Source organism: Neolamprologus brichardi, chromosome 17 (assembly GCF_056152115.1).
Source record: "Neolamprologus brichardi isolate AB-2024 chromosome 17, ASM5615211v1, whole genome shotgun sequence".
In the NCBI taxonomy this organism is placed as follows: Eukaryota; Metazoa; Chordata; class Actinopteri; order Cichliformes; family Cichlidae; genus Neolamprologus; species Neolamprologus brichardi.
The window spans coordinates 20606539-20633793 of NC_142120.1; the positions used below are offsets into that span (position 1 = coordinate 20606539).

General features: G+C 40.5%; 2 protein-coding genes across 2 annotated transcripts; one reads left to right on the plus strand and one right to left on the minus strand.

Moving 5' to 3' along the window:
- Positions 1–1137: 1137 nt before the first annotated feature.
- LOC148097918 (tetraspanin-8-like) lies at positions 1138–12771 on the plus strand. The gene is made up of 9 exons (XM_087830785.1): positions 1138–1197; positions 2103–2153; positions 3781–3906; positions 4012–4086; positions 4627–4713; positions 5054–5188; positions 11826–11858; positions 11948–12031; positions 12513–12771. The coding sequence occupies exons 1-9, from the start codon at positions 1138–1140 to the stop codon at positions 12597–12599; spliced, it is 738 nt and encodes a 245-aa protein (XP_087686911.1). The 3' UTR covers positions 12600–12771.
- A 6505-nt stretch (positions 12772–19276) lies between these two features.
- LOC148097919 (general transcription factor II-I repeat domain-containing protein 2-like) lies at positions 19277–26558 on the minus strand. Its single transcript, XM_087831068.1, has 2 exons — positions 25560–26558; positions 19277–19402 (listed from the first exon to the last, which is right to left on the minus strand). The coding sequence occupies exons 1-2, from the start codon at positions 26556–26558 to the stop codon at positions 19277–19279; spliced, it is 1125 nt and encodes a 374-aa protein (XP_087687194.1).
- Between the last annotated feature and the right edge of the window lie 697 nt (positions 26559–27255).

Sequence of the window (27255 nt, forward strand, 5' to 3'; positions counted from 1 at the left end):
ATTGACATGATACATTGTGAGACATTCTTTAACATATAAAGGGTGTCCAATTTGAGGAATAAGTACAATTATGTGTTTAGGTGGTTTAAATATGATGGAAACATGCAGTAGTTTAGTATTGATTAAAATACCTATAAAGAATGGTAGATTTCCAGTCATGATTTAACTGTTGTTTCAATAAAAAGCAACTGTGCGAAAGAGGTGGAAAATCAACATCATAGTTCAACAGTGTTTCAATCTGACATTGTTTCAATGTCAACAGTATTAGAAAATATAGCGTCGAATCAATGTCAGCTTTCAACATTGATTCAATATCAAAAACTGACGTTTCAATAACAATAAAGGGTGCAAGAGTGACATTAGGTCAACGTCACACCTCAACGTTGATTCAATGTTTCCTTGCTATCTGGGTCCCTTCTAGTGCATACCCGTGACATATACAATTATTTAATCTTAACAAAAAAATATTGGAGACTTCCCACGTACCACCAGACGTAGGTGGTACACGTATTACAGTTTGAGAACGACTGCTATAGTAAATGTTGTGTGCTTTAACCTCTCTAGGCCAAGTGTTAAACTGATGCAAAGTCAACTGAGCAGCCACAGTGAATCAAGCGAAAAGTCCTTGCCATTTTAGATGAAGTGAAGGAGACTCAACTGGTTCATAGCAAGATGTTAAATGCCTTGCTGAAGCAGAAAAATTGATTTAGTTGCATAATTCCTTGAAGGGGTTGTTTTACCTCTCAAAACCCAAGACGATGTTGAGGCTCTTAATGGAAGACTGGAGGACTGCAGTCTTATCTCTGCTGTATTACGTTTACTCCCCCCCCATTCTGTTTGCCAGTGTTCTTTATACAGTAGTCAGAAATCATTCTTTGATATATTTTTTCCTTTCAGTTTTTGTTTTGCTTCCTGTTATTAAGTTCATGAAAACTAAAGCATGTTTTTTTTCTAACTGCATGTGTTTTATGAGGTCTTACTATACATGTGAGGGTTTGTCCTCAGAGAAGCCTTTTGTGTTTCACTTCTGCGTCTTCCTGAATTCACATTCACTCTGTGTGTTCACAAACAGCAGAAAAGCCGCACATTCTTACACTCTGGGTTACAACCTCACTGCATCACCTCTAAAAATTGAAGATGGGGAAAATTAATGGATGTCTCAAGTGCATTTTTGTCTTCTTCAATGTGCTTTTTGCAGTAAGTGGAATCTTTATTTTTTTGTTTTTAGGATTTCATTTTGATGATTGATTTATTGATTTTCTTTATTATTTATGTTGAAGGAAAGAGAGAAACTAAAAGGATTTCTTTTTCACAAGTTTATTTAAAAAAAAAAAGAAAATTGTTCACTTTTTTAATTTTGTTTTATTTATGTAGCACCACATCACAAGAACAGTTGCCTCGTGGCACTTTACATTGTAAGGTAATAATAAGACAATAAGACATACATGCAGAAATGGAAAAACTTTTTTCAGCTTCCTCATATTTTAATCTAACTACGAACCACTGAGGCCTTTCTGTTTTTTACCTTACCGGTGAAGCAGTGCTGCAAGACATAATGATTAAAAGACTGGGCAGTTAGAAGAAGCTGTTTTTCCATAATTTAGAACAAATAAATAAGGATTTATTTTTAATGCTTAGCACACATATTTCCTACTATGTTTTATTAAAATTACATTTACATTGCTTCTAGCAATGAGCACTCAGAGAATTTTTTTCTTCTTAAGCATATATTCTAAAGTAAAACACTGAGTGCAAAAGTATATATATACACATATATATTTATACACACATATATACACACACACACACATATATATCTATATACACACACACACACATACATATATTCTTTAACAAATATATGCATGCCCAATGTTTTCTATGGTCAAACCTAACCAATAGGCAGATCGACCAAAGTTTAATCTTGAAATTCTCTGTGGTACTGTTTATCTTTTGTTTCTTTTGATTTGAAACATTTTTAAAACAAGTCCCTGATGAATTTATCTTTTAAATAATAAATGTTTCCTTGGTACATTTAGGCAACCATACAGGAACTCTGGTTTTGTTAATGCAGATGACATGATCTGAGTCTCTTTCCTCAGCTAGTTGGATTTGGGCTGATTTACGGATTGCTACAGACCTCTACCTATAAGGTAAACAGCAACATTAATTTTTCAGTTTTTAATCAGAACAAAGCAGATTGCTGATTATTTTAAGTGTCACTTTCTTTTAAAATGTTTCCTTTTAACATGTTTAATATATCCACATTTAATCCCCAGCATGCTACCGACCTGTTGTTAGTTAACAAAATATGTTCCTCCAGTTGTTCTTTTTTTTCCATACTATTTTTCAAACTATTTGTCAAGCCTTTTGTTACCTGACCCCAACTGTTTTGCAATGTGTTGCCATTTTTAGTACAGAAGTACAAGAACATGAAATCCAATAGTGTCATATAAAGCATTAACAGAAAAAGGTAGTACACAAACCTTAAGACGACTGTTGTGATTTGGCGCCAGTGTTGGGAAGGTTACTTTTAAAATGTATTCCACTACAGATTACAGAATACATGCCCCAAAATGTATTCTGTAATGTATTCCGTTACGTTACTCAATGAGAGTAACGTATTCTGAATACTTTGGATTACTTAATATATTATCATGCTGTTTACAACTACATGAATGTACTATTGCTGTGTGATTTATTACTGTTACTGAAGGTCCGCGGCTCCGAACCGTAGTAAAGGGACCTCTGGCTAATACGTCGGTTCCGTGTTGGGCTCGTAGCCGAATAATAGCTTTACTTTGTTGTCTGGGTCAACTTTGCTTGCGAGAGACAGAGAGAGGTGTTGAAAGGCTGCTCCAACGGAGCTTATTGTTTCAGAGGAAAACACGAACACAGTGTACAGTTGAGTTTTAATAGCTTACTTACAACTGGGCTCGTCAGGCACTCTTCTTGGCTGCAGTGGTTATTATTATATTTACATGCTTCCAGCTCCCGTTTTTGTTCGATGACAACTCGTACTTTTCCGCTCTCCTTTTTCTCCCTCCTCACGCTCACAGACACATAACGGGTATGGCAGTCCATTCTCCCTGCAGCATGGACTACACTGCCCATGAGGCTACATTCTTTAGAGCTATGCCTGTAGCATTCTGCCTATTAGCTTTACACAACAACAACAACAAAAAGGCGCTTTCTCACCCAGGAAACACACAGTTGCAGAAAGAGCGTCACCCTGTAACCATGGCAAACATAATGCTGCCGCCTGGAACAACAGAACGTAGCTGTCAAACAAAACCCAAACAGTCCTGACCCGCGACAATATGAAACAGGAAAATACTGCTGTGTAATCCATTTATTTCAACAAAGTAACTGTATACTAAATACCACCTTTTTAAATGGTAACTGTAACAAAATACAGTTACTCATATTTTGTATTTTAAATATGTAACGGCGGTACATGTATTCCGTTACTCCCCAACACTGGTTGGCGCTATATAAATAAAATGAAATTGAATTGAATGAGCTGGCCTCTTCACTCAGGAATGCTACTTGCTGGGTGGTGAGTTGCAGGTTGGTCCTCGTATGGTCTGGTTCAGGTTTTGAAATGCTTCTTGTGTGACCTATGGTAGCATGGGGGGGATGGGATAGTCAGTCTAACATGGACCGGACAGTCATGTCTAAAATTTTATTTTGGATGATTGTGTTTGATTTTTTTTTCATTTGAAGAACTAAATAATTTTCCAGATTAATCCATTGTTGGTGTCCTTTCCTATCATTCAGGAGGAGTTCTCATCACTTGATTTGCCAGGCATGATGTGGGGTTGGTTGTTTGCCATTGGCGTCCTCGGTATTTCCTCTCTGGGAATCTTTGCTACGTGCTGTGAGTCAATCATCGGCCTTAAACTAGTATGTACAACCCCACATCAAACAAGATAACAAGCTGATGCTGTGTTAATTTTATAATTATTAGAACAATAACTGTGGATGCTCTTTGTATTGTTTTGTGTACAGTTTGCAAGCTTCATGGGGATTGGAATGATCATCATGTTTTATGGTGGCATCAATGTAGCGAGAGGAAGAAATGAGGTCATCTTGTCTTTTCTTTCTTAATTCTGCTGTTTTCTCCATTGCTGTCTGATCAGCTACATTTAGTATTTCCATCTGTTATCTTGCCGCTAGACTTAATTTTTATGTTTTGGAGATAAATTACCTTCATTTTCTTTCTGCAGTATGCTTTTTATATCTCAGTCTTAATAACTCTCCAACACACTACCAAGTGATCAGTTTACTCAACCGTCCTAGTTGGCCATGACCCTGGGACTTAAGAGGTACTTTAAAAAGAAAGCAAGCAGCATTTCAGAGACTGAGGATTCAGTCAAAATATTTCAGGAAGATACAAAAAAATCAGAAAGTGTAACTGCTGTAAGAGGAACAATTGAAGGGCCTCTTGATTATGAGTGGACATATTATTGCTTAAGCGTCTGCTGTCTCATAATCCATAACATTATTATTGCTTCATCTTTCCCTCTGCTTTCTCTGTGCTTTTTAGCCTGCTGTGTCTGTTTTGAGGAGAATATATTCTTAATTTCTCTACCATTATACTAAAATGTTATTTTTCTTTTCCAGATAGAGACTGCCTTCCAGAGTGAACTACAAAAGCCCAACATAAGAGAAGAAGTCATTAGAAGTATGGTTGAGGAGATACAGTCAAATGTAATGTTTTTTGCACTATTTACCCCAATAACAGTAGTCTTTCTACTGCCCCTAGTGGATTTTGTTGCAAATGTGCTTTTACAAGTAGTCAACACAGAACTTGTAAGTTACCTAAACATAACAGTAGCACTGGAAGGGCCCAGAGGTGAACAAAGACCAACCTTAAAGGGGAGATCAGCCAAGATTGGAGTCAAAAAACATTTTGATTGCACCATATATTGACTGAATTGTTTTGCAATGATATTTACATTACAGTCACTATATTGATAAAAAACAGAATAGTGGAGAATTTTGTTGAGTATTTCCTGTTGTTTAAAGTCACTCTCTTGTTTGTTAACAGTTTCATTGCTGTGGAATTAGGAACGCCACAGACTGGGGTAATAATATCCCTGACTCCTGTGAATGCATTTCTTCAAATACTGGATATGTAATGAATGGAAGATCCGACTCACTTAGATGCAAATCCAAGCCTCAGGTTGGTTTTACAGAATAGAGCTATAATGTCAAGCTGAAAAGCTCCTGTTCATAAAACAATTTCATGACTAAATGTGTTGTGATTTTGGTTTTTATATGTCAAATGATCATTATAGTTATCATTGTCGCTGCTAATTTATTTTACCTTTTTTTCTTTCTTTCTTTCTTTCCTCCCTCCCTCTTTCTTGCTCACATTCCATTCATATCTTTTTTCTCTCCCCCCCCCCCCACAGTAATTGATAAAATCCAAAAAGAACAGTTAACCCAGTTGTCTCTGAACTCATGTGTCATTAGGCTCTTAACGTTGTGTACGCAATGCCTTTATGTGTTTCAGTGTTAACATTTTTTTGTTTATTTCTTTATCTGTGCGTTTTGTTTAGTTTGCTTTCCTTCCTCCTCCCATTGTCACATCTGTTTTATTTGGGAAGATTGCACACAACAGCAATATTAAGCAGTTCCAAATTATATCTACTCTATAAACCAATCTAGTGACCACATTCAAATTCATCAGCAGTTTTCAAGACTCCTCTATCAAAAACAATAAAAGATTACTTGAATTAATGGATGACAATACAGCTATCAGTTATAGGACGTATTAACACCATAAAGTTGATGATATTACCTAAACTCAACTACTTATTCACAATGATCCCTATTCAACCCACAGAAGCTTTTTTTCACTATTCTGGACACAATAATAACATCATTCTACTGGAAAAACAAAAACTCCAGAATAAAACTAAAAACATTACAACAGTCAAAAGTCCAAGGAGTCCTAGAAGCACCAAATTTCAACTACGACTTCTTTGATAACCAACTACAATACCTTATCAAATGGATGCATTCAACCCATCACCTTCATCCAGGTCTAGACAATCTGATTATAAAAATCGATTAATCAAAGATTTACCATTTATCAGGAATACAATCAGACATCACAACTGCTTAAAACCCCGGCAACAGCAAACACTCTGTCAGCTTGCTGGAAGATTAATAAAATAAAAAACACTATATTCTCACCTACAACTCACACACCCATATGGAATAGCCCTTACATCACTGCAAATAAATTACCCTGATAGGCATTAAATGGAAAGAAAAAGGCATCACACACCTCCGCCACATTTTTGATCAGAATAACTTCTTAACATTTCAACAGTTCATTGACATATACAAGATTGACATAAAATAATTTCTTCAACATAACCAACAAAAACACTCCATCAAAGCAAAATAAGTATCAATAACACTAACGTAGGACAACCATCACTAATAAACAGCATCAATAAAATTGCAAAGTCACAAAAACCACCCTTAAAACCAAATAAACGACTATCCTCTAATGATAATGCACCTCACGGTCAAATTAACAAATGGGAAAAAGACTCCATTATCCAGACAGATAATCAGTTTTGGAGTAGAGTCTGCAATAACATTTTTACCATGTCTAACAACACCAACATACAAGTAATACAATATAAAATCATACTTCACTAGCTAGGCCCACGTCCTTATTTTAGATTTGACAGCGTTTTAGTAGATATAGGTAAATGGCTTGGATGTGAATTCAGCTGCGGTTTGGGGAAGGCCTCGAACGGGACTGGTCGTGGTTCCCGGGCCTAGCAGATCCCCATGTACTAAACAGAAGTGAAGGAGTTAAAGAAGAGGGAGGGTAGGGCACGTAAACGAGAATGAACAGCTTGTAGAACTGGGGGAATATATATAGATGAGAACTGGAAGGAGTGCGTTTGGAGGCATGGTACCTCTCCTGAAATTCCGATACTTTATCTCCAATAGGACTCAGTCAATAAGACATTTGCACACACTGCACACTCAACACCACTGATGAACACCTTCAAGCATTCTGGCTCTGTCCACCAATACAAAACTTCTGGAAAGAAATAACTACTAAAATATCCCAAATCCTTGACCACCCATTATGCCTCTCCCTCTGTTTACTTGGCGATATGGAAGAACTAAACAAACTTCAAATAAATCAAAACACCTCTGCTTGTGGTCCTGATTATTGCCAAGATACTGCTCAACTGGAAAAACAGGAAAAACTTCTCTTTTGGCTCTCGGAGGAGGCGGACGCACTTTTTCTCCTCTCCTCTCCCTTATCTTTCCTGCTTATGTCCTTGTCTAGTCTCGTGTTTTTTGTATTACTTTCCCTGGAACACACTCTCACAGTCTGTTTCTAAAACCTAAAGAGAATTATGGATTTGATCAACTGGTCTCTGAATGCTATTGACACCCTTTTCTCAATGAGAAGTCTGGGCTCGGGGGAGCCCGAGTGCCCTGGAGGTACTTTCCCTGCCGGATACACGATGGACGGGTGGCAGGAATGGAGGGTCGTGTGCCTGGCGGGACTGTCGATTGAGGACGCTGAAGATTGCTGATCGGAGCTGGCTTGGCCCTGGCTTATCGGAGAATTAAGACAGCGGAACCAGCTGTTCAAACCCCCCCCCAAGGCTACCCGCTGTGATTGAAATGATGGGACGAGGCGCGACTTCTCAGCACGGGCTCATTGAAAGCAGCATGGTTAAGACCGTGGAGACGCTTACAGCTGCCGTGAATACTCAGAATAACACCTCTGAACGTATATTGGGTTACATCAAGGAGAGGCCTGCTCAAAATAACACCTTTGAGCGAAAGTTGGATTACATCGTAGAACAGCTCACTGCAGTTGTGAGTTCTCAGAATCGGCTATCTGAGCAAGACTGACAACACCACGGAACGGAAGTTTGATACCATCATGGGGAAGCTCGCGGTTCTCCAACGGGAGATTGAGAGACCAGTGTCGGAATGTTAAAGAACAGCTTTGAAATTCTCATGAGTTGTTGCAAAAGAAAAATTACAATTATAATCCGACTACCCCTTCGGCGCCAGCTGTGGGCTCAAGGTCGGAGCCAAACAAAAACTCCCTGATAACGACTGTGTTGAGTCTGTTCCTTCCCATTCCATGCAAGGCCACCAGGGTTGGCTGGAAGACTGTTTACTTAGCCTGGCAGGGCGAAGGACACTGTCTCAGCTGTGGACACGCAAACACATACATATACTGATACTGATAAGCACTCACTGACGCATCACCCTCCCTACCCCGGATCCAACACCACCTCCAACGCTTACCTCCCCTCTGATGTGGACATCGGGTCAGCTGGAGGCGCAGTCGAAGATTGCAGCGGTCCCAGATCAGATGTACACACTGGAACACTTTCCCATGTTGCTTGTCTGTGTTTATTGTGCTATGGTGTGTTGAAATCTGTGCATTCCTGTATTATCCTTTTGTGTTACACATTTCAATGTTTGTTTGTTTTTTCTTCGCTACCTAGCCTGACCTGTCTCCCCAGTGTGATGTTTGTGTATTGTATGTACGGTTGGCAAGGTCTGTCATCTCGGTTGTGGGCAAAAGACCTGCAACTGACAAATAAAGGCTATCTCTCAAAAAGATCACCACATTACAATGGGTAGACCTCCTGACACAAGTAGGCTAAACAGAGAGGCCCAGACCTCCCTCTAAGGGAGATCTCTAAGGGAGAGGCCAGCCACCCTTCGAATTAAGCTCATTTCCGCAATTTCGTTCTTTTGGTCACTACCAAAAGTGACCAAAAGAACTCGTGACCCTGAGGGTAGGGACATAGATCGACCGATTAATTGACAGCTTCACTTTTATGCTCAGCTCTCTCTTCATCATGACGGGCCGGTACCACTGCAGCTGCACCACCAATCCGTCTGTCGATCTCCGGCTTCCTTCTCCCATCACTCGTGAACAAGACCCCGAAATACTTAAACTCCTCCACTTGGGGCAGAAACTCGTCCCCGACCCGGAGTGGGCACTCCACCCTTTTCCGGCTGAGAACTATGGCCTCAGATTTGGAGATGCTAATCCTTATTCCTGCTGCTTCACACTCGGCTGCGGACCGTTCCAGTGTGAGCTGGAGGCCATCACCCGATGAAGCCAACAAAACCACATCATCCGTCAAAAGCAGGAATGAGATTCTGAGGCCACCTAAGTGAAAGCCCTCTGGCACTTGGCTGCGCCTATAAATCCTGTCCATAAAAGTTATTAACAGAATTGGTGACAAAGGGCAGCCTTGGCGAAGCCCATCACCCACGAGGAATGAGTCCCCCTTATTGCCGGCTATGCGAACCAAGCTCTTGCAACGGTTATATAGGGATCGAATGGGCCGTAGCAATGGGCCAGACACCCCATACTCCTGCAGCACCTCCATAGGACACCCTGAGGGACATGGTCAAATGCTTTCTCCAAGTCCACAAAACACATATAGACTGGTTGTGCAATTTCCCATACGCTCTCAAGTATCCTTGAGAGGATAAAGAGCTGATCCAGTGTCCCACGACCAGGACGAAAACCACATTGTTCATCCTGTATCCGAGGTTCGACTAACGGACGGAGTCTCCTTTCCAGCACCCTGTCATAGACTTTCCCAGGGAGGCTGAGGAGTGTGATCCCCCTGTAGTTGGAACACACCCTCCGGTCCCCCTTCTTAAAAATGGGGACCACCACCCTAGTCTTCCAGTCCAGGGGTACTGCCCCTGATCTCCATGCAACATTGCAGAGGCGTGTCAGCCAGGACAGCCCTACAACATTCAGAACTGTCAGGAACTCAGGGTGGACCTCATCCACGCCAGGGGCTCTGCCACCAAGGAGTTGTTTAACTGCCTCAGTGACCTCACCCCTGGAAATTGGCGGGTCATCCCCCTCATCCCCAGACTCTGCTTCCTTCATGGAAGATGTGCCAGTACGATTAAGGAGGTCCTTGAAGTATTCCTTCCACCGCCCAACGATTTTCTCAGTCGAAGTCAGCAGCGCTCCACCGGCACTATACACAGTACAGGTAGAGCACCGCATTCCCCTCCTGCCAGAATCTCTTCGAGGCAATTCGAAGGTCTTTTTCCATGGCCTCTCCAAACTCCTCCCACACCCGAGTTTTTGCTTCAGCCACTGCCCGAGCAGCATTCTGCTTTGCCTGTTGGTACCTGTCAGCTGCCTCCGAAGTCCCACAGGCTAACCAAGCCCAATAGTACTCCTTCTTCAGCCTGGTGGCTCCCTTCAACTCTGGGTACTACCATTTGGTTCGGGGGTTACTACCACGACAGGCACCAACCATCTTGCAGCCACAGCTCAGTGCAGCAGCTTCTGCAATGGATGTGCTGAACATGGTCCATTCGGACCCATTGTCCCCAGTCTCCCTTGGAATGCTATTGAAGCTCTGCCGAAGGTGTGCGTTGAAGATCTCACGGACTGGGGCCTCTGCTAGGTGTTCCCAGCACACCCTCACTATACGTTTAGGCACGCCAGGTCTGTCCAGCGTCCTCCCCTGCTACCTGATCCAATTCACCACCAGGTGGTGATCAGCTGACAGCTCAGCCCCTCTCTTTACCCAAGTGTCCAGAGCATATGGCTGCAGGTTTGGTGCTACGACTACAAAATCGATCATTGACCCGCGGCCTAGAGTGTCCTGGTGCCACGTGCACTTTTGGACACTCTTATGTTCAAACATAGTGTTCGTTATGGCCAAACTTTGGTTTGCAAGAAGTCCAATAACAAAACACCACTTGGGTTCAGATCAGGGAGGCCGGTCCTCCCAGTCACGCCCCTCCAGGTCACACTGTCGTTACCCATGTGAGCATTGAAGTCTGCCAGTAGGACACCTTCCAGCATCGCACAGGGACTGTAAAAAGGCTGGATACTCTGAGCTGCCACTTGGCGCATAAGCGCAGATGACAGTCAGGACCCATTCCCTGACCCAAAGGTGCAGGGAAGAAACCCTCTCGCCCACTGGCAAGAACCCCAACGTACAGGCAGCAAGCCGAGGAGATATTAGAATACCCGCCCCAGCCCACCGCCTCTCACCAGGGGCAACTCCAGACTAAGACAGAGTCCAGCGCCTCTCCAGGAGATTGGTTCCAGAGCCCGAGCCACGCGTTGAGGTGAGCCCGACTATATCTAGCTAGTACCTCTCAGCCTCACACACTAACTCAGGCTCCTTCCCCAGAGAGGTGACATTCCATGTCCCAATTGCCAGTCTTGGTTGCCGGGGATCAGTCAGCCAGGACCTCCGCTCCTGGCCGCTGCACAGCACACAATGCACCTGACCCCTATGCTGCTTCCTGAGGGTGGTTGGCCTGCAGGAGGATGGGCCCATGTCCCCTTTTCGGGCTGTGCCCTGCCGGGCCGCTCACCCTCAGGCACCCTCCCCGGGCCTGGTTCCAGGGCAGGGCCCCAGTAACCTTATCCTGGGCGGGGTAAACTGTTCCCTCTGTGATATTCTCATAAGGGTCTTCTGAATCACTCTTTGTCTGGTCCCTCACCCAGGACCAATTTGCCATGGGAGACCCTACCAGGGGGTAAAAGCCCCCAAACAACATAGGGCCTGGGATCTCTGGGACACACAAACCCCTCCACCACGATAAGGTAGTGATTCGCGGAGGGGTATATTATATTATATTATATGAACAAGAATTGGAATTGAAGGAGATTTGCATTGATGGGGGGTTGAACATGAGTACCTAACAAAGAGGCTGGTGAGTATAATCTCACCAGAATAAAACAACCTAAAACAGAAATAGACTGTTTCTATTTACATCCACATTTTGCTCTTGTGTTCTTGCAGGGAACCAGTGGCCCAGATGAAATCTATAAACAGGTACTCAATCATCTGACCTACCAGCCAATCAAAACACTGTACACTGTACTGCTGGTCAGATAATTACCATTTTCTCTTTTCTTCTGCAGCCCTGCTATGACATTATCCTTGAACTTTTGAACCTTTTCTTTAACATCATGTTAGGCTTCTTCTTTGGATTTGCCGTTATAGCAGTAAGCTCTATCGTTTTTTTATTTTATTGCCATGGTTACCTCTGTGTGTCACTGACTCTGTTGTTCTTTAAGATTTTGTCAAAATCACTTTTGACTCCGTTAACCTGTACATTCAATAACTGTTCAACAATGAAAAATCCTTTTAACATAGTACTTGACTCTGGTCAATGGACTGCTAATCAAACAAAATATGGAATTTGAAGATGTTATTCTGATCTATGCGTTACACTCTTTATTGTCCACTTTTTTGGCCACTTTGTTGCAAACTTGATAAGCCAAAACGTTTACATTTCAAATGGTTTTTCTTTTTAATTTAATCTACAATACTCATTTATCTTATGTAGCTTATTAGCCTCCTGATTTCAACTTTAACTAGCATGAAGCTGGAAATTCCTCTTCAGCTTTAAAGCCAGTCATTGCAGTGTTGGAGCAGTACATACAAACAATACATTTTGATCATTCTTCTTCTCTGTCTTTATAGCTGCTGGGCCTGCTCATTACCATCTGCATGATTAATCAAGTCAAAAGTGACGACAGTAGAGAATCCATGTACTTGAGGAAATATTAAAGGGAGCCACCACACCACATGTCCTCTGGCCTTTGGGTTATGGTGCATCAACAGGAGTCGTGATCAGGATGTGACCTCGTTTTTATTTCACTGTGTTTTACTCACAAAAAAAAAGAGAGAGTGAGAAAAGAAAAAAATAGTAATATGTGCTTTGTAAGTAATTTCTTTATTTTCCTTCCAGTTTTTTAATGTACCAAGCATAGCTTTAAAAGCAAAAAATTATTTTCTGAAAAGCATTGTAACTTTTTTATTTGATGATTTTCAGTGTTTAGTCATCTTAAATAGGGACCAATTATAGTAAAGAAATTAGATCTCAAAATCGGACTCTCTGTCTCTCGATTTCTGTGAACCAGTACCAGTACCAGTGAAAAGTTTAGACACATCTTCTCATTTAATGGCTTTTCTTTTTTTTCATAACTATTTACATTGTAGATTCTCACTGAAGGCATCTGAACTATGAATGAACACATGGAATTATGTAGTAAACAAAAAGGTGTAAAATAACTCAAAACATGTTTTATATTTTAGATTCTTCAAAGTAGCCACCCTTTGCTGTGATTACTGCTTTGCATTCTCTCAATGAGCTTCATGAGGTAGTCACCCGAAATGGTTTTCCAACAGTTTTGAAGGATTTCCCAGAGATGATGAGCACTTGTTGGCCCTTTTGCCTTCAGTCTGTGGTCCATTTCATCCCAAGCCATCTTGACTGGGTATAGGTCAGGTGACTGAAGGCCAGGCAATCTGGCACAGCACTTCATCACTGTCCTTCTTGGTAGTTAGTTTAACATTCTCTATTCCCAGCACCTCATCCTTCAAGAAAAAGGTCGCTAAAATATGTCCATTCCACGGTAGTCATTGTCCTGTTAAAAAATAAATGATGGTCCAACTAAACACAAACCAGATGGGGTGGCATGACGCTGCAGGATGCTGTGGTAGCCTTGCTGGTTCAGCGTGCCTTCAGTTTTGAATAAATCCCCAACAGTGTCACCAGCAAAGCAACCCCACTCTGTCACACCTTCTCCTCCACTACACAACTGATTGTCCAAACACCATTACGGAAGCCAGAAAATCCCCAAATGAACCCTGACAAGGCACACCTGTCAAAACCATTTCAGGTGAAAACATCATTAAGCTCACTGAGAGAAGGCCAAGGGTTTGCAGCACTGTCAACAAAACAAAGGCTGGCTACTGAGGAATCTAAAAATAATACATAGTTAGAGTTATTTATAATTTTTTTTCTTTGCTACATAATTCCATATATTTTGCTTCATATATTTGATGTCTTCAGTTTGTATCTACAATGTAGAAAGTAGTAAAGATGAAAAAAAAAAACATTAAATGAGAAGGCGTGTCCCAACTTCTGACTTTGTGTGTGTGTTTGTGCATGTATGTATGCAGAGACAGATATCTCTTTGAAAGCATGTTGTGAAATCTGTACTCATTCCAAATTAAACTGCAGAAATTGAAAACCCACAATGTATTTCTAATGTATTTCTGAACTTCTGGCAATAATTAGCATCCTGGAACACTTCTGTTGTCTTTTGTACGTGTTTTGGAGTTTTTACGTGCTTCTGAGTTTGTACGTGTTTTGAAGTTTGTACATTCTTTGTCTCTAGGGACCACCATAAATATACTTTTATGTATTCACTCCACATAAAATGTAATAAATAAATCATATAATACAAAAAAAAACAACTATTCACATTTCAACTGTTAACTATTTAAATTTTCAGCTTTTTCCTTTTAAACAAATTTAAAGTGAAACAACACAAAACACTGCAAACCACAACACAAATATAAATTAAAATATGAAAACAAAAAGAACATGTTTTCATATTGAGTCATATGAGCCTGCATGAATAAACTTTCTGAATCCTTTATCATCCGCAACTGAAAATAGTTGTGGATCATTACTGTACCTTACTAATGTGATGTTGTCTCTTCTTGTTGTCCCTGGCTCTCTTTCTCTCTCTTTCCCTCTGGCTCTGTTCCTGTGCTACTGCGAGTGTAACTACCGCCCCTTCCCCCTCTTCCCAGCGCAAAGCACAAGGCTCACATGCGGAGTGAAGCAGACAAAAAGAGAGAGAGAGAGAGGGTGAGAGACAGGGAAAAAAAAATGGAATACAGTGTGGGAGGAGGGTCACATGGTTCAAAACATGGTTGCTGAAAAAAACAAACAGCTGACGACTGAAGTAGACAGGAGGTCCACAACACCAATAGAAGCTGAGAGAAAGGTTGAGAAAGTCATGATAAATGGGTTTTTAGGGCCAAATGTCTGGACTGAAGGGTAAAGGTTGACCGACTGACAGTAGGATGGGTTTGTCCTAATGTTTTAGATGTGGCATCTGTAGCTTGAATTACAAGGTGGTTGCAGAAATAACAGCCCACTTGTTCTTTGGAGAGGTTTTTGTTTGCCATGACACCAAAGTACCTTTTTTATTCAGGCTTATGCAGTAACCTGTAGTACTCCTCCTGTCAGTCACATCTGCAGCCCAATCTGAGTCACTGACCTTGTACTCTCAAATCTTTGTCACTTTTCCTGTAGCACAATGTCTTGTCTTTTCAATGTTTCAAATACCTCAGAACATGTTTCACAGTAGTCCAATTTCCAAAGTTGGTTTCTTGAAGTGGTGTGATAGCTTACTCACAACAAAACTCAAATCTGGTCGTGTGCAAGAGGACAAGTAAATGAGGCTACCTACTGCCTCTCCGTACATTCTGACATTGTTCTTCTCAGCATCATCATCGTAGTTCAACTTTTATTCAAGAGTTGATCTTGGTTTACAGTCCTGCATTTGAAATCTTTCCAGAATGTTTTCTGCATATCTATCTTGTGACATTTTTACACAATCTTTGGTTTGCTCAAAATCAATACCAAGAAAATTTTTGGGTTTCCCCATATCTTTCATTTTGAACCTTGCAGTTAGCATTCCCTTCACATTCCAGTTTTCAAAACTGTGAAGGGAAGTGATCATGATCACTTTGTCTTTTCTTGTTTTCCTTGTGTAAACACAATGATCTACAGGACTCTGCATGAAACCGTTCTCTGTCAAATAGTCATGTAATGTCCTTTTCCAGTTTTGGCCCAACTGTTTAAGCCCATAAAGTGACTTTTCCAGCTTATAGGCCAGTTTCTCATCTGTTTTTTCTTTTACTTCATAGTCTTCCGGCTGCTCAACGTAAACTTCAAAGTCTATTGGTGCATGCAAGTATGCAGTTTTTACATCCATAGTGATGTGTCGGTCGCGAACAAAATGGCTCTTAGAGCCGGCTGTTGTTTTTTTGTTTTTTTCTTTCTCTCTCTCTCTCTCTTGCACTTTTTTTCCGCGTCACTCCACATGCGAGCCTTGTGCTTTGCGCTGGAAAGAGGGCGGAGGGGCAGTAGTTACACTGGCAGTAGCACAGGAACAGAGCAGGAGGGAAAGAGAGCCAGGGACAACAATGTCACATTAGAAAGGTATAGTAATCATCCACAACTATATTCAGTTGCGGACGATAAAGGATTCAGAAAGTTTATTCACGCAGGCCCAAATGACAGAGAATATGCATCTTCGTTTTGTTTTCATATTTTAATTTATATTTAATTGTGTTGTGGTTTGCAGTGTTTTGTGTTGTTTCACTTTACATTTGTTTAAAAGGAAAAAAGCTGAAAATTTAAATAGTTAAAAGTTGAAATGTAAATAGTTGGTTTTTGTATTATATTATTTATTTATTTATTACATTTTATGTGGAGTGAATAAATAAAAGTATATTTACAGTGGCCCTAGAGACAAAGCACGTAAAAACTCCAAAACACGTACAAAATACAATAGAAGTGCTCCAGGATGCTCGGGCGCAGTGTTGAGCTTTTGTTACCTAGTGGCTACACAAGCCAGCAAGTACCAACGACCGGATTTGGTGTGTGGTAATAACAGGTAAATTAACTTTTTTTTTTTAATTATTTGAATATATATATATGACTGCTTGTGTATAAATACACAAACAATACACACATGCTTTCAATTGTGTAATTTAAGTGATCTAGGTAGCTCTGTTTTGAAAGTTCAGTTAATGCTAGAAATGTGTTTTGGAGTTTGTACGTGTTTCGTCTCTAGGGGTCACCGCATATATTTATATATAAACATATATAAATAAAACCACTTCTTTTTTTTACATTAGTAATTCCTTTTGTGCATAATTTTATATTATTGTTAATAATAAATTAATTAAAGCAACAAAACAACCTGAAGAGCCGGTTCTCTAAAAAGAGCCGGCTCTTTTTAGTGAGCCGAGCTGAAAGAGCCGGTTCTCTAAAAAGAGCCGGAAATCCCATCACTATTGTATTGCACACTGCATCAACACTGTTATGCTTGTCAGGTTAGCAGTTGGACAAAATGTTTCGTCATAGTCTATTCCAAAACACCGGTTGTAACCTTTAGCTAAGTACTGTGCTTTATATTTTTGTGATCCATCACCACTGTTTCTCTTCACATACACCCATCTACCCCCCCCCCCCCCCCTCCCCCCACTACTTTCTTTAAGCTAGTTTGGGTAAAGGTGTTGTACTCTCTTAAGGATTGCATTTCCTCATCCATGGCTGCTTTCCACTCTTCAGAGTTGGGTAACTTTACAGCTTCACTGAACATCATGGGTGAGTTACATATCAGTCTGTAACAGTAGTCTATGTTGCTCAACACTTGATCATCAATGTCTTCTCCTGACTGATATTTGTTTAGATAATCTGGTTTGTTCTAGAAGGATACCAGCTCTACTATCCAGAGTTGGAACCAGGAAGCAGAGTTGCAGTCTTACATGCCTCTCTGCATCTTCTCTCCTCCTGCTACCCCCCCCAACCAAATTGGAACAATTTTTCACACCAGAAAAAAACAAAAACAACCAACAGACTTTTAATCCATTTGAAAGCCTGATGGTTAGCCTTGTCCAGCCCAGCTGTAAAACTCAGAAACCAGTCTTGTTATCATCTATCGTCCACCTGGGCCTTACACAGAGTTTTTTTTCATCTGATTTAGTGCAGATAAAATAATTATTGTGGGTGATTTTCACATTCATGGAGATGCTAAAAATGACAGCCTCAACTTGGCATTTAATCTGTTATTAGACTCAATTGGCTTCTCTCAAAATGTAAAAGAACCCACCCACCATTTTAATCACAGTCTAGATCTTGTTTTAACATATGGCATATAAACTGAACATTTAACAGTGTTAAATCACCTGTTTGGTCATTTAGACTGGTCTTTGTTTAAGAATATAATCCACCCACTGTTATCATCTTCAATGACCTGTACCAACATAGAGCAGAGCAGCTACCTGAAGACTACTCCAACAGAGGTCGATTATCTTGTTAATAATTTTACCTCCTCACTACGTGCGACTCTGGATACTGTAGCTCCGGTGAAAACTAAGGCCTCAAATCAGAAGTACCTGACTCTGTGGTATAATTCTCAAACACGTACCCTAAAGCAGATGACTCATAAGCTGGAGAGGAAATGGCGTGTCACAAATTTAGAAGATCATCATTAAGCCTGGAGAAATAGTTTGTTGCTTTATAAGAAAGCCCTCCGCAAAGCCAGAACATCTTACTATTCGTCACCTCTCTGCATTGAATTATACCTGTTATTAATCTCTGTCTCTCTTAAATATGTTTTTAATACTACAGTGCCTCATCACTCATGACTTGAGGAATACTGTGAAAAATGTATCAGCATTAGTGATGTTTACTGGGATATAATGAGGTCTTCTCAATTTATCAGTTTTTATAGTGGTTCCAAAAAATATTTTTCTAGTCTGATGCATAGTGCATCTCATTTTGTTAATGCATAGTGTTATTGTAGCTTATCCGATTCAGGCTTGGGGGGTGTGGGCATTTCTTTAAGTTGCATTTTTCCAAGTTATGGAAAATAAAGTGCCACTTTATTTATGCTTCTACTGAGCATGCCCCGTTCCCAGAGACAATGATCGCCTTTAAACCACATTACCAATGTCTGCAGTTGTTATGATGAAGACTGATGAAGGAGTGGAAACGTGTCAGTGAAATAAGTGGACGTGTGGGCAAAATTGCCAAAATGATAACGCTTTTGTTTTACCCACATTCACTGATGATGATTTCACTTTACTAAGCTGTGTGCTGTCCTGTTGTTGATTTTGGACCCCCCCCCCCCCCCCCCCCCCCCCACACACACACACACACACACACACACTTGCTTCTATAATAATTATTATAACATTAAATTTTTTAAAGCATATTGATATGAACGGCAGGATTCACTCTAAACATGGCTGAACAGGATGGCTGCCACGACACTGATGTGATGGACTACAAATTTGGGGTGGCACAATGATTTCCCAGTGTCTGTACTGAATAATAATACTTTTAAGTGCTTGATGATTTGGTGGGCTACATCTTTGTGATTAAGAGGCTGAAATAATGTTGTGCATGTTTCTCATCTCATCTGCTTTGCTAATAATAGTTCTTTAACTCCTTTATTGACTGGGCCTTTGCCTCGGGTTTGATAATTAAAGGCTCTGCCCTAAAACAGGTGGATTAGAATAAAATCTTTAATATTCACTCTGATTTATTCTTAGGCACTACAATACGTCATCCAACTAATGAAGTTAAGGTTTGGAAACGTGAAAAGGGCTCATTACATTTGCAAAGAGCACCCATGCACTGTTTCTGTTTAACAATGCTGCGAAGACTGATCCTGAGGAGTGACCTCGTCAACATGGGAATCAGAAACAAGTGGAGCTTTGGTGCAGGTGTGCTCAATTAAGGGCGGGGACCTGCGATGAGTCCCGCCTAGGACCTTGGAGACACACAAACAAACACAGGGAGAGAGCAAAGGATACAGGGGAACCCGAGCAATTTACTTATTGTCAGGAAAAAAAAGGTTGTTGACAAAGAATGGTGAAAATTAGTGATGGCCCGCTTGAAGCTGACGCTTCAGTGCGTGTGTCAAAAAAGATCAACACACTGCTTCAGAAGCACTGTGTCGAAGCTTGATTCGTTTGGCCAGAGTCACGTGATCAGTGACGTCCGAAGCTTCATTTAGAGCCTAACTGCTTCGGTGTCTGATTCAATGGTTTATAAGGAAGTGAATCATTCGCGGGATTTGTGGTGTTTTGATGGTGACAGATAGCGAACCACTGATCATTCCACTGAGAGATTTGGAGCCAGCGAGGAATAGAGGAGGTTCTGTTGTGTGGGAGTATTTTGAGTTGATTTTGGTCAGTTGGGTGGGTTTTACAGCTTTGTGTTCTGGCTGTTTGCTTTTGTTTTGTGCGTGTTTATTTTATCTAATAATGGGAAAAAACTTAAAATGTCAAAAAAAATCGGCTTTCATAATATAAATATCATTAAATAACTTTAGAAAACTTTTGACTTCCACTTGACTCTTTACATGTAATGTTTTAAATATATATTTTATTGTTTAATTAATCTAAAAATGTTAGTCTGCCAAATGTGCAGCAATTTAATCTATTTATTCTCTTTAGCTGATAGTTTGTGGGGCCCAGGTAGACTGGGCCCCACAAACTGCATCTCTACCAGTTTCTCTGCACTCCAGCCTCTTCTGTGCCATGTGAAGGGATTTTCCTTAAGGCAGGAGAAATGATCTCCACGAAAAGAAACAGGTTCGGCCATCGCACACTAGAACAAATTCTCTTCTTAAATGAAAATGAAGAAGGGTTACCTTAAATGCATCATGTTTTTAATTTGCAAGTTCATAAGCATTTTCCCTTTCCATTTCACAATCAATTCTACCCCCCGGTCAAAAATATGTCTGGGAAAATTTCCCTAATATAAAATTATTTATAAATATATCCGTCTAGCACTTGCACAAGTGCATGGAGGAAGGACCTCACAGCAGAAGCATACTCCTTAATGTGTTGTACATTATAATATGTATATTATATGTAATGTGGTATTTTTCCATTATTGTATTTACCAACATCAAGAAGTCACAAGCAAAGAAAGACCACATGCATGTTTGAACAAAGAGAGTTTACTGGTCAAGATTATTTATTAAACAAATAAACCACATTTTTTTTAACCCCCCAAAAATACACGTTCAAAGCAACACAACGGCAGTCCAATATCAGACAGAATTCCACTCTGTAGAGTGAGCAGTCATAATGAAGCAGTTGGTTTTATTTTGTGGATTCAAGCTGCTCTTCATATTTTTGGCCACCAGATGTCACCAGAGAGGACTCTGTTGAAAAGCTTCGAGTAATGAACCGTTTTTCAATACAAGCTTCAATGCTTCAGAAAGCTTCATTTGGCCATCACTACTAAGCAGGCAGGCAGACGGAACACACAGATAACATGAGGGTACGACGCGACACTGACACGAAGAAACACTGGGCTTAAATACACTGAGGAAGTCATCAAGGAAATAGAGACAGAAGGGGAACACAGCTGGGAGGAATAAGACCTAAGACGGGGGGAACAAAGCTAGAAACACTGACATAAGACAGGAACATGAACCTTCAGAGTAAAACAGAAAACAAGACACACTTTACTAGGACACAGACTCGACAGAGTGAGACAGACAAGACGCTGAACTAAACCGGCAATAATAACCAAATGCACCCCGAACCTTAACCATAATGCAGAAACATACCAGAATAACTGAAACACAGATTCATAATAAAAATCAAAAAAGCACCAGAGAAACATAAAGAACAATCTAGAGCTGGGCGATATATCAAGTTTTTAAAAAATATCGATATATTTTTATACGAGATATAAGATGTGACAATATCCTTTATATCGATATAGTCTATGTTACGTTATAACTATACTTGTGGAGCCGCAAGTTTGCCTCTCTTTCGTCCACTTTTGTCTTTACGCAACATTACTCGGCCTCGCCCCGCCTTCACTGAATACAACTCCCCCTCCTCCCCCATCGCTTCACCTGCAGGAAGCGACAAGATGGACACGGCAAATCTCCGTTAACCAGTTACTGCGCATCGCCCCGTGCGTAGGGCTGGACGCCGTCAATGTGTTAGCTAGCTAACCACGCTAACGAGCTAACCACGCTAACGCCATGCAGCCCAGAGGCGCTGCACAGCCTAAAATCCTTTCATTTTCTCAAAAGTTGACAGCGCGCCTTATGTATGAATTCTGGTTGTGCTTGATGGCCGCGAAGCGATTTTATGTGGTACACAGCGCTCAGCAATCTGTCAAAAAATGTTTTAGTACGACTTTGGTAAGCTACGGTGCTGCACCGGTTGATGGATTGTCGGAGCATTACGGCTACCGAGGAGCCTCGCGGAGTGATACGTACTGTGCTTCAACGTAATATTACCCTACTGTGTATAAGGACCATAAATGGCACCTGTTAAGAGACTGTCAGCCGGTGATCAGCTGATCGCCAGCTGATCACGGGGCCGGGTTTAAAAGGGAGACGCCACCCACCTGTTCGCCGCTCAGACATCGTTCTCCTCATGTCAGAAGCTCCAACTCTTTGCCGACGTCAGTGTCCTTCTGATTCAGCAACCGTGAGTGTTTTTCCTCTCGATTCTTTTTCTGTAACGCCAGTCCGAAGCCACGCTTCGTGCACTGACCGTTACTAGATTAACTGCGTGTCTGTTCCTACCCATCGCTAGCCTTCCCCGCGTTTGGGTCTAACCAGCACGCCACACAGGCACGCCGAATTACCGTGCGTAGTCCGCCCGTTCGTGACAGGGACGTGGTTATGAAGAGGATTTCAAACTCAATGCTGTCAGTCACACATTAGAAGTTGGGAACAGAGCAGCTGTGAAATCTGCCCTTGTTATTATGCTCAGTGTCTTTTAGTTTACATTTTGACTGCACAATTGTGAGCTTTTTGTTATGCACAAAAACAACATTGTTTTCTTTTATTTATGGAGCATTATTATTTAATAAATGCTCATAATTTATTTTTGAGTAAATTTTATGTACATCTATGCTCTACGTTAATAAAAGTGCCTGTGTGACATCTGGGACACAGCTTTGACTAAGAACTCTCTTTTTGTTCTTACTTTATGCCTTAAAAAAAAAATAAATCAAGATATATATCTTATATCGCCGTCCAGGTAAAATATATCGAGATATGAATTTTGGGTCATATCGCCCAGCCCTAGAACAATCCATCATACAAAAATAAACCAAAACATAAGGAACTCAAAATGCTGGGTCGATCCGACCCAGGACCGTGACACATGGAGCCAGCGAGGGAGATGGCACATTCTGCTTATTTCTAAATAAAAACCCCACAAGCAGTTCTACCCTCAGATCAAAAACATACATAAGAAATACACTATACACATATGTTGTAATATTTTATGTATAAATGTACCTGTCCACTGGTTAATTACTAAAGCACATACGCAGGGCCTGACAGCACAGACATACTCTCAACCTATTATAAGATTGTGTTGTACATTATTATATAGAATATATATATTTTTAATATATTATGTTTACAAACATGAAGAAGCCACATGCAAAGAGAGATGACATCATGACCCATGTTTAAACAAGGCAGATTTATTCATCATATTAGTTATTAATCAAATCAACATGGCACAGCCAAGAGGGAGATCACAACAAAGATTTTATGAACCAGGAGCTAGAAATAACAAACTCAGAAAAAATGCAAAACTGAAGATTAAATCATACAAAAAACTAGTATGAAAATCTCTTAAATCGAGTAAAAAAAAAAAAAGAATCACAAGCCCATGAGAAACTCAAAAACTGGGTTAAAGACCAAGGCCATGACAGAAGGTTGGAACTGGGAAGGACATTACTCCAAAGGTAGCGCCCTCCATTAAAGTTGGAAAAGGGAGAAAAAACAGAATTCGTTTTGGTTCTTATCAAGGGCGAGCCATTCAGGTATCACTGGGACATGCCATCCCAAGTCAGAACAATAAATTAAAAAAATTGTTTTTTGTTGAAACTTGTAATTCTAACAGAGCTTGAAGTTTTACTGGAGTTTCCATGTTAATTGATAATTTTCTTTCTAGAAGCACCCTTTGAATTAGTTCCTAGAATGATTTTGCATGTTCTCCCATGAGTTATTAGTTTCCTGGACACATTTAAAAAGGAAAAGCTGGTTTTCTAAACAAACAAACAAAAAAACCCTCTTAGCTTAAAATTATGATTTCTGGAAAAATCTTTTTTTGTTTTCCCCCCAGTGCTGTTGAGAATCTAAGAGAATTTGGGGGATTTCTGTTTTTCTTCTTAGAGATTTTTGAGCCTTTAACCTGAGAAATTTAGCTTCTCTTAGGTTTTTGTAAGAATGTGCACATTTTTGATGACTTGATTACCTTTGGACTCTGTTATTTTGTCTTATCAGAATTAAAGCCTCCTTTTATGTTCCACTCCTATGTTCTGCATGCTGAGTTTTTTATCAGTAACTGATACAAAAAAATATCAGTACAATCTTCAGACAACCACTGATTTTTCTTTAGTTTCTACAAGCTTGTTGTCATATTTTCACTCCAGTGTGACTTGTTGTACTAGACCAGGGGTGTCAAACTCATTTTGGTCTGGGGGCCGCATACAGCTTAATCTGATCTCAAGGGGGCCAGACCAGTAAACTCATTCCAAAATGACATAGAACTAACAGTAAGTCCACTTTTTTTCTTTGTATTAGTGCAAAGAAGAAATAAATTATAAAAATCTTTACATTAAATTAATTGTCCTTTTACACTTTTACTCAGTTTAACATTTATTTAAGTGCATTATACATAAAAATCTGATCACAGTGATTACACAATGTTTTAAAACATTTAGTCAACAAACAGTTTTGTGGAACTTAAAAACACTGCCCTGCATGTTAAAATACATCAAACACATCCAAATTTAGAAATGAATGAATTTAAAATCCATTTTCCACATCTAGGAAGCAATTCTGAACACATAAATTGAGGCCACACACTTGAAATCTTAAGTGGTAGCTGTTTTAAACAGACATTTGATGAAGTAAATTTGGCCCCTTCCTTGTTAATGCATAAAATGTAAACAAAAAAAACCTCACATAGATAACATATGTGGCATGCATAAGACATAATATTTTACTTAACAATAGTCTTCTCTTGTAAATCTGTTTCTGACTACCACTGACTTTCACAGCAATTACTAGAGCAAATATTCACATTTGTTTATTTTATAGTGCAACGTTCAAAGCAGCATTCCATAGAATTTAGTCTTGCTCAGTATTTGCCCCTGAAACTTGGCATCTTTTAGCCTGCACAAGTGCATCAATATCAGGCATCATCTCCTGAGTAGCAGCCAGTTTCAGAATCGCATTTAAGTGCTTATGTGTGAGCTTTGAGCGTAGCTTTGTTTTATTAATGGTCATGAGTGAGAAAACTTGCTCACAAAGGTAGGTAGTCCCAAACATGGACAACATTTTTACAGCCAGTGCTGTCAATTTAGGAGATACTTGTAAAATGTGTCCAAGCCCACAGAGGCAAATTTGTCCTTCAATTCTACATCACACTGCAAATCAATGATTTCAAGTTGCATGTCAACAGGCACATCAGAAGCTCTGACTGTGAATGGTGAGCGAAAAACTGCGAATTCTTTCTCGAGTTCGCTAAAGACCTGAAATCGTTTCTCAAATCCCTCAGCAACGCTGAAATCTTGTCTTTGTACTGTTTCACGTCAGGATTAACACTTGCTGCGCACACATCTCGGAGACAGGGAAAATGAGCAGGGTCTCTGCTTGCTATCTGCGTCTCCCATAACGTGAGCTTTAACTTGAATGCATGTATGCTGTCATAATACTGTGTTACAATTTTTTTGCGTCCCTGCAACATTCTGTTCAGATTATTCAAGTGCTCTGTAATATCAACCATAAATGCAAGGTCCTGCAGCCAAAGTGGGCACTGTAATTCCTTAACAGGTTTTCCTTTTTTCTCCATAAATTGTCCGATTTCCCCACGTAGATCAAAGAAGTGCTTCAGCACAGCACCTCTGCTTAACCATCTTACCTCAGTGTGGTATGGCAGACCATGGGTAATGTTACAGTCACTGAGAAGGCTGTCAAACTGACGATGCTTGAGACCTCTGGCTCGGATAAAATTAACAGTTCGGACAACCACCTCCATGACGTGATCCATTTTTAAGGACTTGCAGCATAATGCCTCCTGATGCAAAATGCAATGAAATGTCCAAAAATCACCCCCTCTATTTGCGGCTTGTACTTTCTCTCTTAACTTGTTCACAACACCTGCTTTTTTCCCGATCATTGACGGCGCACTATCAGTGGCCAGGCTTACGGCGCGGGACCAGTCCAGTGCTCCAACTACGGAGCGGAAAATGTCCTCAGCTGTTGTGGTGTCCGTAATAGGCACCAACTCGAGAAACTCCTCTGTGACAGTCAAAGTATCATCAACTCCACGAATGAATATGGCCAGTTGAGCGACGTCTGTAATATCAGTACTCTCATCAATTGCAACAGAAAATCCCAGAAATGACTCCACTTTGCGTTTCAGTTGGCTGTCCAAATCTACCGATTGTTCCGAAATCCTGTCTGCCACGGTATTTCTCGTCAAGCTAATATTGGCAAAAGCTTGTCGCTTCTCAGGACACACAATTTCAGCAGCCTTCAGCATGCAGTTTTTGACGAACTTTCCCTCAGAGTACGGCTTTGATGCTAATGCTACTTGGCTAGCAATTACGTAGCTGGCTTTCACCGCAGAATCACTGACCTCTCTGCTCTGGGTGAAAACAGATTGCTGTTTCCTCAGACCAACCAACATTTCATTTACCTTCTGTTTTCTCAGTTCTCCGTGCAAGCTGTTGTATTTTTCACCACGTTGAGTTTCATAGTGGCGCCGAATATTGTACTCCTTAAGCACCGAAACTTGCCGCATGCACACTAGGCACACGGGTTTCCCATCCACCTCCGTGAACATATAGGAAGAAGTCCATTTTTCTTGAAAAATCTGACACTCTGTGTCCACTTTTCTCTTTTTTGACAAAGACATTTCGCTGATGAGGGTGCCTGTTCCAAGAGAAAAAGCGGGTAAAGCGATTGAACTAACTAAACCACAACGCCCCTTAGCAAACAACATAGGAACTGCAGATTTTAAAGAAAATGAAGTTTATTCTTTTTTTTTAATAATGCAAATTTAACCCCGGGCAGACTAAACCCCCTGGCGGGGGGTTAACACCCCTGTACTAGACAGACAAACAGTGTTGAAACTACAATTTTTGACTACAACAGAGGAAAATACCAACCAGCAGCTGTTTTGCTTCCATGTGTCTAACCTCCTGAAGTGCATTTTTATCTTTCTTTGTAAAATCAGCTGCTCTGCTGCTAGTGCACTTTTCCATAATTGGGATTGGTCAGATAATGCTAATGCCATCCTGGGTTATCTCAGAGAGTTGATGAGCCTCAAGGTGACAGTAATGGTGTATAATCCTGCAGCAGATGAGCATGTGGGTTGTGTGTGGTGTAAAATTAAATTCTCCAGTCTGAGTTTGTTTCTTCTGATCTTGAGTCATTAAAAAACATGAAAGGAAAAACCAAAGGAAACAAAAAGAGAGATCAGCATATTAGAGCTAAACTGCCATTTGGACTCATGCCAGAAATTCATAGGAGAAATGAGGGGTGGCGAGCTGATTACAGGAAGACAAAATGTTTTGACTTTATCTACTGTGATGTTGGAGACAACATGAAAG

Bases quoted from the DNA above. Each gene is read 5' to 3' on its own strand.
- LOC148097918 (XM_087830785.1), top strand. From the start codon at position 1,138: ATGGGGAAAATTAATGGATGTCTCAAGTGCATTTTTGTCTTCTTCAAT. The intron at 1,198-2,102 runs GTAAGTGGAATC...CTCTTTCCTCAG, and splicing joins TCTTCAATGTGCTTTTTGCA to CTAGTTGGATTTGGGCTGAT. The intron at 4,087-4,626 runs GTCATCTTGTCT...TTTCTTTTCCAG, and splicing joins TAGCGAGAGGAAGAAATGAG to ATAGAGACTGCCTTCCAGAG.
- LOC148097919 (XM_087831068.1), bottom strand. From the start codon at position 26,558: ATGTCTTTGTCAAAAAAGAGAAAAGTGGACACAGAGTGTCAGATTTTT. The intron at 19,403-25,559 runs GTAAGATGGTTA...TGTGTCTCCAAG, and splicing joins GTCTGCCATACCACACTGAG to GTCCTAGGCGGGACTCATCG.